General features: G+C 41.4%; 1 protein-coding gene across 7 annotated transcripts in view; it reads right to left on the bottom strand.

Annotated features, from left to right (window-relative positions):
- Nucleotides 1-14813, bottom strand: part of Nebl (nebulette) — a 351846-nt gene that overhangs the window by 79632 nt on the left and 257401 nt on the right. For 5 of the 7 annotated variants that reach the window (XM_087896336.1, XM_087896340.1, XM_087896337.1 and 2 more), the window contains 2 exons: nt 10197-10307; nt 560-661 (listed from right to left, as the gene is read on the bottom strand). The exons of the other annotated variants lie outside the window; for them this stretch is intronic. In XM_087896336.1, the coding sequence (XP_087752462.1) occupies nt 560-661; nt 10197-10307 (213 nt within the window). The remainder of the gene's footprint in view (nt 1-559; nt 662-10196; nt 10308-14813) is intronic. 7 annotated transcript variants of the gene reach the window in all.

Genomic DNA, 14813 nt, shown 5'->3' with positions numbered 1-14813 from the left:
GAGGTAGTTTCTTTATCGATTTTTAAAGGGCATGGGCCATGCTAGTCCAATAGTTAGCTTTAACCAGGATGTTTGGTGCGCTCAAGCAAAAGGGCATGAACTTGGAAGAGTACCCCAGGAGAGAAGACACAGCCATGGCATGCCGGGAATGTGCTCAAATGCTGGTAGAGGAGAATCGGCACATCACCAGCAACAGATGGGAAGAGGCCAAGCTGAGCTCCCTGGATGGGAGTAAGGTGAGAGATTAAGCGGGATCAGAAGCCTGACAAGTCTGGCTTCCAAGCTAAGCCGTCTGAATGTGGCCATATACCCAGTAGTGCGCATACCTCTAAAAATATGCTAATACTAGACAAAGTCGAGCTGAACGTGGGCAATTCATGCACAATCCCCAAAATTTACATAATCTAATGGATAATTCAGGACAAAATCGAGCTGTCATTAATTCAAATGAATTGATTATGTTAATTGAATTAACCACCCAACCACCAATGGTGTGCTCTGTCTCCCTTCAAAATAAAAAAGAAGTCGCATCTGCACAAGATTCAGAGAGATAAATTACATTGCTTATGATCTTGGAGATCTGAGTAGCCTTCTTGATATCCGGTCTCTCAAGTTCCGCTGTATACGTGTGGGTGTCCTGCACATCTTTTCTATAAGAAATCTGATGAAAGAGACAGTTTTGATTGGAAAAGAGAATAAATTAGTCATTTCATCTAGCTACCTTCACTTGTATAGAATTATTTCTCCTTGCCACAATAGCTTTAAGAGCACACTGACCTTATGTTACTTCTTTCATGGTTTTTGTCCTTATCATTCATTTCACTGATATATTAACTCTTTATACTATCCTATGTCTCATCGGTGTGTCTGAAATAGATATATACTATGAAATAGGAAAGCAAAAATAGGGCGCAAACCAATCTGAAAGTATTTTTCTATACATCGCTCTATGAAAATGGTTTGGTACCTAAGTGTGTACGCTGATAGCCTGGCATACACACAACATCCTTGGTCCCATCCAACTCACATCCATCCATCCAGGAGATGCAGATAATCCCTGACAAATACACATTATCACTCCCCCAGGGAGGGCAGGTGGTGAAGCAGCCTCTACCCTAGCCACTGTACCTTTTTCTTCCTTCCCAACTGAACTCCTCAGATATTCATGCCAGGGAGACACTTATCTCCTAATAGATTATGACATTGCTATGATCTAATTCTACCAAAGAAGGATAATTATATAAAGGAATCTTGTCACTGGGAGTGTGTATTAGGCACAAATTAGTCACAGGGTGAAGAGTAGAGGTTTAAAGAGAGAAACAGACAAGAGTTAACAGAAGTGGAGTACTTTGGGTTGTGTGGCTTCTTCCCATCACCTTGACTGGCAGATGGGTGGAAAGATTAGAACAGAACTACGGCAGCGCAGATGCCCAACATCTCCTCATCGCCTGCTTCTCTGCGTCATGAAACCTATGGTCCTAGCAGTCAGATGCACCTCTGTCTGGCAGTGTTGCCAGAGGCAGGCTGACTTGTCTATTAGAATTTGTTCTGCTAAAGTTATAGTGCAAAGTATATGGTCATTTTTAAAATCTATTATTTTTTCAGAACATAAAAGAGTACACTACAGATGTGTGAGCCACTGGGTTACCTATACAAATGGCACAACACACTCCTTCTGCTGACAGCAAACTTTCTGTAATGGCACCATATGGACTCTTCATTAAAAATTTACATCTCTGCGATCCACTTAAAATCCTCCGTAGCAGAATGTTGGCAAGCAGGGCCTAAGTATCTGATTTCAATAAATTCCTAATTGATCACTGTGATCCAGTATTGGTAATGTTGACCTGCTTGTCATTTTCCTTTCACCTTTCAGAGTTTATAGAAGTTCTCACTGTATTTCTCATTTTTTTTCAAAGGCAATCACCGGGAATAAAAATAATCAGACATTAATACTCAGTGGGTTTCCAGTGCACTGTGTGACTTCCTTTCAGAGAAATGCGAAGCGTCTGCTTTATCTTTCATGAGCTTGCATTTGCTTTAACATCAAGACTATCTTTTAAAACTGCATTTACAATCATGAACCTGCCTGACAGGAGAACACAGCTTAGACACAATTAGTGTAATTTCATCAAAAACATCTCTTTTCTTTGTCACTTAGATTCTCATAAGCTTTGTCTTAACCAGTAATTTTAGGTAGGTTTTATGCATACAAGTAGTAAGAGATATATAAAAATTCACTGAACACTGAATTATTTTGTGGAGTGGGTTTTAAATGTTTGGAACTCTTTGGGCAGGGCAACTTCATTGACTACAAAATACTCATCTGCAAAGGACAACAGCTCAATTCCAGCCTACACTGAGTTAAACACGAGCTATATAAACAAAAACCTGTTCTCAGGTGAAAACAAACCAGAATTATTACCCACCTCCACAACTAACTGCTTCTACGTTTCTACGTTCATTGGAAAGTCACCAGGGGGGGACATGGCTTTTTGTCTAGAGAAGAATGGGGGGAAAGATGGAAACCCACACTTTTTGAAAAGAACTACAACCTTTCAGAAACCTCAGCTTTACATGGGTTACCTAATTATATGCTGTTCTGCCTAATGACTGCGTGAAGAGAGGTGAACGGTACAAAGGCGGCAGGAGCAGGATTTTGAATAGGGCCCTATCATCCATGTAAATTGCAAATTAGAGGCCAGCATATGCGACTCAAAACAAATATTAAGATTGACATGAGCTGCACATTCAAACAAGAGGACACCACAGAGCCGTGCAGGAGAAAAGCACAGCAGCCAGTTCACCGTCTTCCAGGGCACTGCTGATAGGGAAGCGCCGCAGGAAAGGGAGGCTGCCATCAAGGACACTCAGGAAGCAAGCTGCCAATCACATCGTCTGCTAGGATGGCTGACAATGTGGGGGGTGGCAGTATGACCTCCTGTTGTGCGTGCGTGCGTGCGTGCGTGCGTGCGTGCGTGCGTGCGTGCGTACAGATGAAGGTGGAGATCAGAGACCTCGGGTATTAGGTTCTCAGGTATCCTCTACATTTTATTCTAAACAGGCATGAAACTTCACCACACAGGCCAGACTAACTAGCTTGTGAGTAGCTGGGACCTGTCTGTTCCCATTTTGCCATTCATCGCCAGGATTACAGGTGTGTGCCATTATGCTGGCTTTGTCTCTGGGTTCTGGGTGTTCGTAATCTGGTCCTCATCACTGGGAGGTGAGTGCTTTACAGACTGAGTCACGGCCCCCTCCCCCTAGCATTTTTTACTTGGAAAGTACTTTCCAGACTTTCAATGTGGTTAGGTAGTATTCACGAATGCAGTGGAGGCCTCGTACACCCTGGGTATCTGACCAAGTAGCACACCCATTTAGAAACCATGACCAGGGCCAGGACTAGGACTAACCAGGACTAGAGTCACCCACAGGGCCTGAGGAAGCGGGATAACATGCCAGCCTTCTTCCTCTAGGGCCAGCCGCTCCAGACATGACCAGTTGGAGAAAGCAGCTGGCTCTTCAAGTCCTCACAGACATGGTCAGTCGGAACTGACACTGGATAGAACTGGACAGAACCAAGCTGTGGGGCAGGAGAGGGCTTCTTGTGAGGACATGAGCGAGTCTGCGTCCAACCTGCCTGAAGGAAGCTTAAGCTTTCTATTTATGGCTGGGGCCTCCAGCTTCAATTATAACTATGCACCTTGGATTAAGCTGTAGATTAAAAATATCTACAAAAGAAAATTGCGTCAATATCCCCGAAGTAATACAACCACCATTAACCTAGTATTTAAACATTATAATCAGTATGGTGAATTATCTTGAAGTTGCTTAAAATATGGGAGCAGATATACAAAACTCATATGCAAATAATACTGTTTTATTTAAAAAACCTGGACATCCACAATTTTTTGTATGTACAAAAATCATAAGCCATGGATACCAATATAAGGCTGTATATCATCAGCAAACTGCCCATTTTTACTAAAGGTGCATAGATGGACTCATGTCACTAATCCTGGAGACATCCATTCAGGATTCTCTGCAGAGTCACATCTGTCCTTTATCACCTCCAATAAAGAGGTGGATTCCACCAATGATCTGGCCCTGGATTTCGCCCCTGTCTCACTATGTCCAGCTCCGCCCTTGTGTCGCACCTCCACGCACTTCTGCTGTCTACTAGTCTCCATGGGGTCTCTCCTTTCAGTATTTCTGTTTCTGCTGCATAAGGGCCATGTCTTTTGTGGGTTCCTTCATTCGTGTGATGTGCTCAGTGTGTCACGTGCTATGCTAAATAGTTTATGTGCATGAACTCTTTAAATCCCTGTCCCTGCTGAGGATGGTCTAAACTCAACTGGGCTGTAGCGACGCTTCCTGCAGGACTGGAACCACATCCTTCATCACCTCCTTTTTTAGTTATGGGTTAGAGTGGGCTGATCAAGAGAATGCCCATGGGATTTTGAAAGCAGAAAGAAAATGAGTGTCTGCTCTCTGAGTACAGGCAGACACAGACGCAGGGAGTCACAAGCTTCAGGATTACATAATGGTCATGCGAGACTCCCTGGTTGGGGAATTCACAAACTGAACAGAAGCCAAGCCTCCATGGATGGTCCTTGAAGAGAAGCTGATGGATGCATTTGGAGGGGAGAGAGAGGCTCAGATGGATGACACCTGCAGAGGACAAGCACTGAGCAAGCAGGCCGACCTGATGGTGACAAATCTAACTGGACCAAAGCCAGCCGCTCTGCTACTCTAGTGAAGAACTGAATAGCTCTCGGTGAGGCAAAACTAGACAAGAAAGAAGAGTTCTTAGGTTGGTGGGGGAGAAATGAGTAGCACAGCCTACAGAGAGTTAAAGGAGGTCAGAATTTAGCTGCTCTAAAGGAAACCTCCTATAACCATCAGAAATGCTGCTCTCAGAGTACCTTTCTCAATACCACCAAACTGACACATAGACTGAGATTGTTTTTGTTTAAGCACTGTACACTAAACACAGCACCTTGTACATACTAGCTAGGACCACTGGATAAACCACAGCCTCCTGAAAACCCCTCCTTACTCTCACTTAAACATTGTTTTCTATGCTAGAATATAAATCTTTAAGTATAGGTATGGTCTGATGCCATACAGCTGACAGAAAATAATTTTGATTTTCTAAAAGATCAAATTTCTTTTAGATCTTAAATCTTTTAGATTTCTTAGCTATAGCTAAGACAATCTATCACTATTGTTGCCACTGTTTATAAGTAATTAGATAGTTAATGAACATTTTCTTATTCACAATTTAATCTCATTACCACCTTAGCCTTCTAGAGAAAGAATATGTAATTCTAACGATGCTTACTGAGAGATGAACCAAACATTAATGTATCTATTTTTACTGCTAAATCCTGAGTCACTGTTATTGTAAATCACATGGAGAACCTCAGAAAGCCACAATCACTTTCTAGTATCATTTTATGGAATTATCTGCAAGCCTTTTCACTTTCTGATGGGACAGAAATTTAACTGCAGATAAGTTTTTATTACTCTTAAGACAGACAGTACATACATCATACTTGGAGAAGACATTAAGTCTTAATCATAATTCTCACACTGAGAATGTTTTAATGCATATTGAAATGATTATCCATACAAATTTGGGGAAACTGACCATTCCTGTCAAACCACAAGCCATGTAACCCAGAAAAGTAAAACCGCCTACTCAAGATTCACCGGACTTAGTGCAGAATGACTGGCCGGCTCCCATCTCTGGAAGATTGATGGGCCGGAGCAATGGAGCTGAGGTTTTCATTACAAGCCCATCTTTCGGGGGGAAAAAAATCACAGGAGAAAAATACTTCCAGTTTCTCTAATTATATTAGAAAAATGTGCCAGGGGCACATCCCTTAAAATGTGAAAGGATTTAGATCAGCTGGTTTGAATCATTTTTTGATGATAGTATCAACAAGAGAGAGAGATTTGGGGACCTTTTTGAATTCGCCTTTCTGACCTAATACACTCTTCATATTTCTTTCCTAGTGACTTGACCCTTTAAAAACTGAACTTCTTTTTATTGGTTTGAGCCAACTGTCATATCGCTCTAACCTCTCAAGGCTGGAGGAAGCCAGAAAGGCCTACTCTTTCATGAAGCAAGGAGACCCTCTGCGGAGCTCTTCACAGATACCATCTCATTTAAAACTCAAGTTAATCCTTGGGCATCAGTAGCACGGTTGACCCCATTGAGAGATGCGAGACCCGGGCTCTATAGACAAGCAACCTGTCCATGGTCATCTACACTATTTGGCAAAGCAAACATTTCTGTCATGATCTAATGCCAAACTCCCTTTCTAATGTCGCTCTAGTGGAGACCATCATTAAAAGGGTTGTTTTTCATTTTCTGTGATCACTCAACTAAAATTTTGAGTTAGGCAAGAGAGTACCACTACCCACCCCTACCCCAAATACTATTTTTCTTAGAGTTCCTAGTTATTTGAAGGTGCAAATCTAGTTGAACCATCGGAATCTTTATTTTTTTCATAGATATTTAAATAGAAAAACTGAAAAAGGAACCCACTCCAGCATCTTCACTGATGAGCATCCTAATAAGAGGTAAGGCAGAAAAGAAGTAGGCTCCAGAGTACTGCTGCCTACCCAGCCTCTTGGTTAACAGATCTTAGAAAACTGATATATCTGTGTGGATACACAAAAAGCTAACAAGCTGACTTTCACTGTTCATAAGATAATCCAGCATTTATTTATTTTTATTATTATTTCCTCTCTCCGTGTCTCTCTGTCTCTCTCTCTCTGTCTCTGTCTCTGTCTCTCTCTCTCTCTCTCTCTCTGTGTGTGTGTGTGTGTGTGGATGTGTGGATGTGTACCTATGCCATAGCATACATGTGGAGGTCAGACACAGTTCCCCCCTTTCCACCATGTAGGCCTCAGGGATCTAACTAGGTCATCAAGCTTGGCGACAAGCCTTTACCCACAATACCATCTCCCTAGATTCTAGCTTTTATTTGATATTAAGCCATTTATATCCAAAAGTAAAGCAACATTCCCCACTGCAAAAGAGTAATTCTACAGAAATCTACTATGAGACTCTGTGTCACAGTTCTTCAGACTAAAGTTCCCGGGAGAGAATGTTTTATATCTGGTCCTAAAGCGGGAAGTGTATGTCCTAGCTCTCCTTGTGACTTCCGAGGCCTGTGTTAAAGTTCATATTGTAAGGACAGCAAATGTATTATTCTGCGAGGCTTGGCTCAGGAAGAATATCAACTACCTCAAGATAGAATACAAATATCATTTTCACTTTAAATCTGAGTAAATAGTCTTAAACAGTTTCTAAATCCTATTATATGTACAAACTTTGCATGTAAAGGTTGAGCCAAGTCGACAGAGGGATGTAAGTAAACACATCTTTTTCCCATAAGTACACAGTAGCGAATGGAGGAGAAGGAGGCTTTAGGCTCCAGCCCCCCAAGCCCTCAATCACAGACCTTTTCAAGGAAAAGACAGAGTTAAAATAATAAGCCTGGGTCTTATGATAAGAAACTTCAGTATTTGAACTTCAGTGAACAACGGAGTTAGGCAGGTCTTCTGGGGATGCATGGAACACTAGCCCCACCCCCAGCCCACCAGACCACCTTCTAACATCCAGGCTTGCATTTGAATTCAAGATTTCTTCTGTGGGGCTGGAGAGATGGCTCAGAGGTTAAGAGCACTGACTGCTCTTCCAGAGGTCCTGAGTTCAATTTCCAGCAACCACATGGTGGCTCACAACCATCTGTAATGGGGTCTGGTGCCCTCTTCATGTCCAGCAAGCATACAGACAGACAGAACACTGTATACATAATAAATAATAAATCTTTTTTAAAAAGTGTTTTTTAAAAAAAGGAGCAGAAGGAAGGAGAACATGAACAAGAAAGGCAGGACCGTGAGGAGTGCGTTCACCCACTGATACAAGGGGACTGATCTAATGAGAATTCACCAAGGCCAGTTGGACTGGGACTGAACGAGCACGTGATCCAACCAGATTCTCTGAATGTGGCCGGATTCTCTGAATGTGGCTGATACGGGGTCTCTCTGAAAAGCCATTGACAATGACACTGGGACTTGTTTCCTCTGCATATACTGAATTTTTGGGATCCAGTCTGTTTGGACACTCACCTTCCTGGACCTGGAGGGAGGGGGGAGGAACTTGAACTTCCCACAGGGCAGGAAACCCTGACTGCTCTTAGGGATGGAGAGGGAGGAGGACAGGGAGTGGGGGGAGTGGGAGGGTGCTGGAGGAGGGGCGGAAATGGAAACTTTTATAAATTAATAAACTTTTATAAATTAAAAAAAAAAGATTTCTTCCGTGTCAAACAGTGGAAATGCCAAGATCTGAACTGTTTTTTTTCCCTACAGAGTACCTGAATTTAGATGATAACCCATACTGCTCCCACCCTTTTAATTCTCAGATAAAATCTTGACTAATTGCCAGTGGCCTTTCAGGGAGCAGCTGTGAAGAATGGAAAAGGTAAAATTCGGAGTTTGATTTCTTTGGTCTGATTTCATCTGTATTACAAAATGCGACACAACACGGAGTTCATTTAAGAACCGGAAATGACCAGCCTTGGCACAGTGCCTAGCATGTGGCTGAGCTGGGTAAGTGGTATTATGAATATTATAGTCCCTCTATAAGCAAACAACGCTGGGAACCCTCCCCTTAAACTACCACCCTGCTACCAACTGCAGACACTCTGCTTCTCCAGCTCCCGCCAGCACTAAGGCGTCCACTTTGGCACTGGTGAGAGGCTTACATGCTTGGGTCATAATGTCAAGACTAACTCTGATTTTCACTTAAACACTGACCTGCTGCAATTGAATACCATTTAATCGCGAACACTGTGCAAAGAAACTGCTGTAGTGTTTGAGCCTAAAGTGCGTACCACAGACTCTGTTTTGGATGTTCAGTGACAAGTCTGAGGTAAGACATGCCTTTCGGGGCTATGGAACCTTTAGGAAATGGAACCTGACCAACAGAAGAAGATGAGTTTTGGTGGGATTTTGAATGTTATGTCTTTCCCTGGATCCAGTCTAGATCTCTGCTTTCTGGTCTGAGATCATGTAAACACATCCTTCATTCCTGCTACCATAGATGCAGCCACTCCAGAACCACCGGTTCCCTTCCAACACTGAACTTCAGTTTCTCTAGAACCATGAATCAAATAATTCTTTCCTCCCCAAAGTTGCTTCTGACAACTATTCGGCAACAGTGAAGAGGCCAGCAACTACACCGTGGATACTCTGCCAGACTAGCCCCTCAAGGCCGTCAGCAGAAGAAACTGTTCGTTTTGAAGTGAAAGCTTCTGGGTTTATATAGACCTTACAAAGAGGACCACATGGAAGGGCAGATTCTGTGTGAGATGATGAGAAAACATCAGGAATGTTTCTAAGAACAGGTGAAGGACATCTTGTCCTCCCTAGGACAACAGGACATATCAGTGCCAATACAAGCCTACCAAGATCCTAACCATCAGTTCATACATTTTTGGAGGCCAGAAAAGTCACAATTCTGGTATAATTTCAGGAGAAATTATGTTTCTAAGCCACAGTGATAGTGATAATTGATCAAAATGTACGGAAGCCTTGAAGGACTTGGTAACGTCAAACCATAGAAGGAATGTGCTATCTTTTTCTAGCTTCTTCCCACTTGGCTCCTGCTCCCAACCTACTAAAAACCAGCTTTCATAGTTCATATCTGACCTTCAATAATTTGAACCCCATAAGCATAAGCACTCTAAAATAAAGTGCAGTAGAGAACCCTAAAACTAGAGTTTGTGATTCCTCTGGGCCACTGACAACAGCTGGATTTTCTTCCAGTGCCCCTGCCATTCTGGAGTAGATCACAAACTTCCACACAATGTAAAGGAAATTCAGTAAATGCTGAGAACCAAAGTGGTCACAGAGTCCACATGTGTCTTAGACAAAGCAAAATTTACAGTACCCGAAATGCTTCACAATTTAAAGCTATTCAACAAAGGGTTTAACGACAGTCATCAGAATAATTCAAATAAAAAATGTTAAAGTCCTTGAGACTAGTGTGCCATAATATTTTAATCTCAACAAAATAATCCTAAATTCATATTTTTCCAGAAAAAAAATGCAAAGAAAGGAAGGAAGGAAGGAAGGAAGGAAGGAAGGAAGGAAGGAAGGAAGGAAAGTTTTCTTACATTACTCTGGTGTCTGTTGACCTCCATGGCATGTCTCACCTCTGGAGGTTCCTTCATGTGGGCATAATCCGAGAGCCCTTTCTCAGCATCATGCTTCTGCTTGTAGGCAACCTTCGAAAGCACATAAGGATTAGAGCCACTCAGAGGTGTGTTAAACACTGTTTACAATTCCCCCTCCATTTTGCAGGCTGACAGTTAAATTTGCCTGAGAGGCTGTAACAAGATAATTCTCTCATCTCTCAGTGCCGCAGTTTAGCTTCGGATCTCAAAAGTTGCAGTTTATCTCAAATACCCTCAAACGAAAGATTAAAAACCTCAGTTTTATTTATCTGCCTTAAATCTTGGCAGCAGTTTGGGGAGATCCTCAACAACTGAGAGCTTGCAGGGTTACAAATGTGCAAGGTTAAATTTAGAGGGAGCAATTGATCAAGTGAAGGGCAGTAAGAATGTATCAAAGTTTAAAGATTATTTTATTTATTAATTATTTTTAGCGTGTGTGTGTGTGTGTGTGTGTGTGTGTGTGTGTGTGTGTGTGTGTGTGTGTTTCTGTGTGAGGGTATATGTGATATGTGTATGGGTACAGATGCCCAAGGAGGCCAGAGGCATTGGATGCTCATGGAGCTGGAGTTACCAGTGATTATGAGTGCTGGGAATTGAACTCTAATTCTCTGCAAAATCCATATGCACTGTTAACCCTGAGCCATCTCTCCAGTGCCATGAATTACTTTATGTCATGAATTGTTTTTAAATGAAAGATTCTGATTTTATATAGACTCAGATGATTGACTTATATAATATGGCATATGATCTGATAATCACCATTAAATTTTCCAATTGTCCAAACTTGACATACAGGCAAAATTCTCAGATGGGTCAAGCCTAGTCCTCCATAAGGAATAGATCATCCCAATACTGTCCATCGCTATGATTACTGGTTTGCTCTTTACTGGGCAGGAGAGGGCATGTGAAAGATGCCTCAGACGGTAACAGCCAAATCTGACAACATAGCTGGGAATAAAAGAAAGTCATACAGGAAACCTTCCCTTGCTTTAAGCTTTTACAATCACCTTATTTCTTTCACAATTTTAATTGCTATTTAATTTTGAGTAATCATCTATTGCCTGCCTTCTCTTACTGAAACACTCCACTTTCAACCCCCTGAATGTGCACATCCCACTATAACATCTGAAAAATAAATCAGGATCAAAGAATCACAAATTCGTTACCAATTCACAACCAGTGACTAACAAATTAACAAGTAAATAAGAATACAGAAATGAATGAAAGCAATACCCAGAAGAAAGAAAAGCAAAAAGCAAATTCAATACACACTGAGTCTAATTATGACAAGCTTATTAAGTCTAATAAGCTAATTTCATTGACCTTGAAATTGCTTGACACTAGGAAACAGAAGCAAGCAAAAATAAGTATTCAGACAGTACTCAACAAGAAGAAACAGAGTGTCCTTTCAGTGAAACGAATATAGTGAACTTAAGCAAGAATTTGTCACCAATATGAGCTCCTTGGAAGATATTTTGATATCTTACACATCTTTTAATATCCTGTGCTTATCAGAGGGACTAGCACAGAGAGAAATGCAATAAACTTTTAGTAAATGAATGAATAAATGAGTTTATCGGCATTCTCATGAAGCTACACTCCTCATAGGAGTTTATAGACAGAGCTGGCCGCCCACCTAACTGTACTAGTACAGCAGTCAACAGGATTGAAGTGCGGAGAAGAAGGCTATTTTGTTGTTGTTTAGCAAACATCCATTTGTGAATCTTACCATTGTTAGAAGCTGACTAGGACAGTTCTTGGCTTCTGTGGCCTCTCTGGATCCACATTTAGGTTTTCCTGAAAACTTTTACTACTAAAAGATCATTCAACCTGGGACATCACATACTCTAAATATTGTAAGCTCTGTTGAAAATTGTTCCTTTAATCAAACCCCCAAACCTGTGTCCCAGAGCTGGATCTGTGTAGCTGCAGTGAGAGCAGCTAGCAGACAAGACAGAGCTTCCAATGAGATAGCACAGCCTTCGCTAGCTTCCAAGCCTCCACACATCCACATGGACTAAAGGGCTGGACTTCTGTACTCCCCAGGGGCTCCCAAGATCCAACTCCCAATTAATCTACCTCTTTCCTAAGGTGCCTCAAATGATCTGACTCAATCTCATGAGAATTATGTAATTAAATCCCAGTTATCATTTTCCAACTGCCAGATGATATTAACACATCTCTAGGTCATTTTCCTTTTGCTGCCTGTGTGAGAATTTCTGATAATTAGCATACTTAAGTCTGATCCGATCCTATGCAGTTAGGTTCCTGTAACCAATCCTGTACATTTGGTTGATTCCCAAGACTCGAATGCAGCACTTCATATAGTCCAGGTATAATTCAGCTCGCTACAGTGTGTTTACTCAGGAAGATATTTAATTATGATGAACATCTTTACATTTTCAGCAATTAGTTAAATGAGAAAACTCCACACAGGTTGACTGCCCGTCATCACAGTTACTTATGATTTGCATTGTATCTCTAAAGGAAGGGAGGGTTTAATGGGTGGCCAAGTCACTAAAACCATGAAAAACGTTTATATTCTGCATTTTAGACGGAATACCACACTGGTGACTTCATAAACATAGGGAATGCAGCCAATCGTTTTATGAGTTATCATAGAAATAGTGACTCATCCAGGACAGTTTGAAAAAGCTCTCTTTCTTAAAGAGGCTGCATAATTTTCTACTTTCAGCTTGCAAACAGTCGATTGGTTTACAGCTGCTACTGAGAACTTTAAAACTGAGCTTACATCAAGGCGGAGGCAGCTGTGCTTTACTTTATCCCAGCAATTTTCTCCCTTTAAATAGCTAATGGAAATGATGTCAGTGATGCAAGCTCGTACTTGTTCTGACAAATTCAATTTTTTAAGGATCTGTCATTTTGTAATGTTTCCCTAACTCCAAACCATTTCTTCGCAGTTTGAGAACACACGGAGCACTGTGGAGCTGCACAGTCAAATCAGAGCGCACTGCTGATAGTTTCACATAGTCTATACAATATGTGTGTCTGCTAATATATTTACATTTATCTCAGGGATTTCATCCGTTAGTAGATTTTTTAAATTAGGGTTCTATTTGTCTCAGGCTAGCCTAAAACTCACTATATTGCCAGGATGATCTTGAATATTGGTCCTCCTATTTCTCTCCTGAGTGCGGGGATTATGGGTAAAAGTTTAGTTTTACTTCTAGTAGATTTGTTCCCCCACCCCCGCCACCCTGTATATGTTTGACTCACAGTCTACTTTTAAGGTACCATACAATAGACGGCTATGAACTGCAGACACAGAAGCTTATGGCTACTGCTGACACAAACAGTTAATGGCAGGATGATAAATACCAGGCTATTTTAGGAGACAGTGGGACATCAAAGTAATCAGCGAGACACTTGCTGTTTCAAGTCTAAGGATATCAAAGCTACATACAGACCCTCACAGTAATACGTCTGCTTTCTTGCCGTTTACTTCCAGGTAAATTCAGAATCAGTATCTTAACAGTAATAATATGAATGCTTGTATATATAAAGAAACATTATTACAGTTGTGTCAGCCTTTGATATGGGTTGCTTATGGAGAATCAGAGCTTTCTCTTAGAGCAAGTCAGAAATTTATCACAGGGAACGTATTCATAACTTATGCTGAATACAGGTGCCCTCATGTTATCTATGATAGGAGAACATGGTAAAAATGTACATGGCAACTTATCCTAACAAAAATACGACAAATTCTAAAATATCCTCCATGAATTATTTTTCAAGTTAAGTGCTGCGTTGCAAGGTTTGATGTGCCATAAGCTTCCTAAGAAGGTGAGAAAACTCTTCGACTTAAAAAAAAAAATAGAATTCAAGTATCCTGTCTTAGTTTGAGTTTCTGTTGCTACTATGAAACACCATGACCAAAGCAACTTGGGGAGGAGAGGGTTTATCTGTCTTACAATTCCACAGCACTGTTCAGGACAAGAACTCAAACAGGGCATGAACCTAGAGGCAGGAGCTGATGTAGAGGCCATGGAGGGGTGCTACTTACTGGTTTGCTCCCCATGACTTGCTCAGCCTGCTTTCTTATGGAAACTAGGACCACCAGCCAAGGATGGTCCCACCCACAAAGAGCCAGACCCTCCCCCATCAATCACTAATTAGGAAAATACCCTATGAGCTTGCTTACATCCCCATCTTATGGAAGCATTTTCTCAACTGAGATTTTGTTCTCTCAGAAAGTGTTAGCATATATGTAGTTGACATAAAACTATCCAGCACATATCCCAAACTGTCACTTCATAAGTACAAACATAAGAATGCATGCCTTCTCTTTCTTGCATAATTGTTACTTGTCCCACATCAAATGTTGTGCTGTAATTACATGCTTTGTTAAGCGGCCCATGTCATCAACAAATTGCTAAGTGACCAGATGTTGGCAGGGCAAGTAAAGGACACACTCATCACAGTCAGCCATGCAGAATCTCACCATCATGTATTTTTAGACTGGTCTTGCATAGCTGAGGTAGACTCATTGCCCAACTGAGGACTCAGTGAATGCTTAAATTTATAACAATGAATTAC

This window comes from Myodes glareolus, chromosome 14 (assembly GCF_982192425.1).
Source record: "Myodes glareolus chromosome 14, mMyoGla1.1, whole genome shotgun sequence".
NCBI classification, from domain to species: Eukaryota; Metazoa; Chordata; class Mammalia; order Rodentia; family Cricetidae; genus Myodes; species Myodes glareolus.
The sequence above is the reverse complement of the archived record's forward strand: the minus strand, read 5'-3'. Positions and strand labels throughout refer to the sequence as shown.